The 4,671-nt window shown below is 37.8% G+C and overlaps 1 protein-coding gene across 1 annotated transcript; it reads right to left on the bottom strand.

The window, feature by feature from the left end:
* On the bottom strand, positions 2,102-3,931 carry LOC109842881. Its single transcript, XM_020411786.1, has 2 exons — positions 3,341-3,931; positions 2,102-3,019 (listed from the first exon to the last, which is right to left on the bottom strand). The coding sequence occupies exons 1-2, from the start codon at positions 3,882-3,884 to the stop codon at positions 2,415-2,417; spliced, it is 1,149 nt and encodes a 382-aa protein (XP_020267375.1). The 5' UTR covers positions 3,885-3,931; the 3' UTR covers positions 2,102-2,414.

Raw genomic sequence — 4,671 nt, 5'->3', positions numbered from 1 at the left:
AAGATCCCACGCAAGCAGTGGACGATAAACACTCGTTGCGTTTGTTTGAAAAGAATTGTAATTTTTTTGTTTTCATTGTGTAAAAGTCTTATAAAAAGACTGATTTTTGTATTTGTTGTAAACATCTGAAGTTTATAATGAATCCCGCAATGAAACAATCAATTTTCTCCGCAAACAACTATAATGATGTATATTCAATTTAGCCACAACGAATACATGTCATCTTATAATATAAAATTTAAATATTAATTTCACATCATCAAATATTTAAAACAAATCAGACAATATATATAGGTTATTTTACAATTTTGAATAAACAAATACTTCATTTCCAATGGCAAAAATACTTTTTATGATGAAATACTTTTTATAGTAAAAATGAAAAATCCAAATCCAAAAGAAATATTTGAGATTAATTTTTTGCAACATATATTTCATGAAATATTTTCTACATGTAGTAGTTGTTATATTTACGATTGCAACATACCGCACAACAATTAAGATGACTTAAAAGAAATGTGCAATATTGATTCACATACCTTGTGCATACACATAAAACATAGTTATATATAGGGTTAATTTTAGAAAACTCTCCTCTTGGAGTATCTAAAAAAAAGCCCCTCCTCTCCGACTAGGGGTGATCATAGTTTGGTTCAAACCGAACAAATGGACCGACCCGGTGAAAATTTAACAGTTCGGTTCGGTTTTTATTAGAGTTCAGTTCGGGTCGGGTTGAAATTTTTTTAACCCGAACCGACCGAACCGACCGAATTGTATTACCCATTCTAATTACTATTTACATCCGTGTAAACCTGACCTAGTATAGTTCATAGAGAGTTACTTCTCTGCAGCGTGATATATTTTTCTCTCACGCGACCTAATAGTGATAAAATACCCCAACAACAGAGTCCTCTCTAATTCTAGGGTATTCATTATCTCTAATATCTTTATCCCTCTCTATTGCATATTCGCTTCTTCTACTTTGGACCAATCCACTTTGAAGGTAAGAAACTTAAACCATAATGTTGATTCTAACATTTTTCTGATTTTTCTCCTCGATTGATACATTTTTGGATCAGACTTTTCTTTAGATCAGGCTTATAATTTTATAGAAGCTATACCTAACATCCAATTTATTACATATTTTTTATTTATTTTGTCTATCAGATTGAGATCACTTTAATTCTTAATGTAAGTTTTAGCTAAAAAATTTATGTAATCTTTGGTAAGAATAAGATTTTGATTTTTACACTGAATATTTAGTAGTATTTAATAGTTTATGAGTTGTAATAAATTAAAGTGTAAGAGACTTTTTTTTTTCGTCAACAGATTAGAGGTAAAATTAAAATTGGACATAACATTTGTACCTAAGTGAAAACGGCTAAGATGTCCTTCTCTTATAATATAGTTAGCCTAGATTTAGAGAGAGAGAGATGTTGGGACATGACTTAAAACGGCTAAGATATCCTTCTCTTATAAAATAGTTAGCCTAAATTTAGAGAGAGAGAGAGAAAGAGCGTGCGCATTGGCTCAGGCCCTTTTTTTATTGGTTAATTAGAAGGTTTATTTAAATTGAAATGAGTTTTTTTTTTTTTTTTGAGAGAGAGAGCATTGGCTCAGGCCCTTTTTTTTATTGGAGAAGGTTTATTTAAATTGAAATGAGTTTTTTTAAAGGAATATTGAGCTCATTTCATATTTCAAAGTAATGACGTCACAGGAGTTTTCTGAGGCAAGTAAAAAGTTTAGGAGGGGTTTCGTGTAACACCCTCATTGTTTTGTGTAAAGATGTGTTTCGTGTAACACCCTCATTGTTTTGTGTAAAAATTTGTTTTCTGAGACACCCCGCCATACACAGTTGATTAGGTTTATCTGAGACACCTCCCACAATTAGGGGTTTTTTCCTAAAATTAACCCTTTTGTATGATTTACAAGCTTGAATCCGCTAGCATTTGAACAAAGTAGTCCATTAATTTAGTAGTGTATGAAAAAAAAAAATAAACACTGAAACAGAAATGCAACTTTGTAAGGCAAGATCAATAGCATTCCAAACTCAATCTAAAAGAAAAATTCAACTCTTTTAGACAAAGTTACAGGAGACCGCAACATACTTATTGCTCATAAATTAAACACCTCCAAGATAAGTAGCTTAAATCTCAAATCCACTCTTACATGATACAAGAAGGGACTCTCAAACTACCCAAGTAAGTTCCTAGTCAAATTAGTTCCCAAATAAAATACAGCACTAGATCAGCTAACTTACATTTGGTACATGTCAATCAGAGGATTTACATGCAATTATTTATACATCGATTTGGGCGCAACTTAAAAAAGACCCTCTCAAAGACGTATAATCCTCTAAAGTCTAACTAATACCCTGAGCTACAAAAATACAAAGAAAAGGGAAGTTCTGATCATCAAAGCTGCAATAACCCTAGTCTCTGTGAATGTCTAAGGGAGAGAAAGCATGAGTAGATAGCCAATAGCCCAACCCCCAGTACCTTATCAAGCTTCATGTCCCTCTTTGGCAAGATCACAAGAGCCCAAACTAAGCCTGCCATCAAAAACCCTAGAATCTCAAACAATGCGGGCCCCACCGGGATCACAAAGGGCATGGGGTGCTCACTCCAAGCTGAAACCACTAGTGATGAGCCTAACCCCGCCAAGGCATTGATGATAGGCCCGATAAAGAACCCAGAGAGGGCAATGTGGGCCCCACTCCCCCCCACCGACACATAATTTGCAATTAAGTCCCATATGGAGTTCACCCATGCAAGAACTGTTAACCCTAACACTGAAGGGCTAATCCTAAACAATACTGCGACCTCTTTAGCTATAATGCAAGTCCAAAGAACACTCGTTAGGACCCCTCTTGCGAGCCATGAGAGCATTCTTTTTCTTCTAGGGTGCGCCGTCTTTTTCGTCTTGGGTGAAATTGCACCCGAGAACCAGACTATGTAGTGCTTTGCCATTGCTTTGAACATGACGTAGTAGCTTGATGGATCCTCTTCCTCATTAACACCTACGAGAGGAAAAATGACAAATATAGGGTCACATGTTATCTTACAGATGATCAACTATAGATTGCTAAGACGAGAACGACATGACTCTGATGCTATGTTAGGCAATGAAGGGACGTTTGAGCAGTTACGAACCATGTTTAAGAGAAATTTTAAGTTGATTCAAAAAGAGAAACCCATATTTTTGAAGACAAGCTTGGACATGCTGTTACAAGTCCTAATCGAGGAAGCGTATAGTACTACGTGGATGTTTTTGCACATGAAAAATAATGAATTTGTAAAATATCTAAATAAAGAATGATTGCAATCAATTTTATACGTACCTTTCTCAAAAGGTGATTCTTTCGGGGTAGAGACCGGCTCCTTATCCCCATCGAAATCGCGATACTTGCCATTATGATGGAAATACACAGCGCAGATGATCAAAACATAGAGAAAATACAACTCGAATAGTCCTCCACTGAGCACGTTGCTCAATCCAACAGCCTCCCTTGAGGTCGAACGGAACGGGATAACGCTAGAAAACACGTCGGCAACACTAGATATCGTAGGAGATAGGCTCAAGTACCCTCTTGATATTAGGTGGAACAAGGCTACGAGCAAGAGGGCTAGAATGGTGTGCCCCAGTGAAGGGTAAGCCCCACAAGTGTAGTAGAGGATGTGGAGATAGCCGACGTAGATTTTTGAGATGCATGGGATGTGGGATTTGAGGCAGAGGAACTTATTGGGTTGATGGTTCGCGGTGGTGCTGGTCAATTTGAAAGAAGGGGGAGGGGAGCTCGTCGGAGTTGTGAAGAACAAGAAGAGGAGGAGGAATGTTGTGTTCATTAAAGCCCTGAGATTAATGTTGGGGAGCACAAAAGCCATGACTTGACGAGATGTGTGTGTGAGAGAGAGAGAGAGAGAGAGGGAGGGAGGGAGGGAGGGAAGGAGGGAGGAGAGATGCCTTTTTGGTGGTTGGGCTCTCTGGATTCTCGAGCCTTATAAAGCAATAAGAGGAATGGGGGGGTGGCAGAACGGATGAGGATGTGAGCAATTTTGGCCTGGGGTGATAATTAATTCCAAAAGCGATCGAGTGTAGGAGCAGTAACGGTACTCGTCATGTCGTAAAGTCATCATATAGGCATCACCGTAAGACGGTAAAAAAAAAATTCTTTTCACTGCCGAATAAATAACTGTAAGATCGTACGGATGGTGAGGAAGGAGAGAAGAACGTCTGATCGCGATATCAATAATTAATTACAAAAAAGAATTAATTTGGCCAGTGTTATATTCTATCGATCATCAGTACACAACGAGTATAAAACCAATCGCAATAGAGAATTACACCAGTGGGACATGAAATCATTCCCTTCACGTGGGATTTTTGCGGGATATAGTCTTGAATCGGTACAAATGTAAAAGTAATGAAATCAAAATGACCGGGGCGAGTAACATATAGGGACTGTTGCGTATCCTGCAGAAACGTTTATTGAAACCAAGATCACAAAGCAAAGCGGCCCTTCTCCCTAGGCAGCTTCCCAACTTCCTTACCACCGAGCCTGAGCTTAAAGACACTATTGTCGTCTCTCTCTTGGCTAGCCTATGTGTTCTGTTGCTTCCACTGTAACAATGTTGGTTGTCCTTCATCCACCATGTATGTGTTATAGAGCTA

This window comes from Asparagus officinalis, chromosome 5, assembly GCF_001876935.1.
Source record: "Asparagus officinalis chromosome 5, Aspof.V1, whole genome shotgun sequence".
Lineage (NCBI taxonomy): Eukaryota > Viridiplantae > Streptophyta > Magnoliopsida > Asparagales > Asparagaceae > Asparagus > Asparagus officinalis.
Note: the sequence above shows the minus strand (reverse complement) of the source record. Positions and strands in the feature narration are given on the sequence as shown.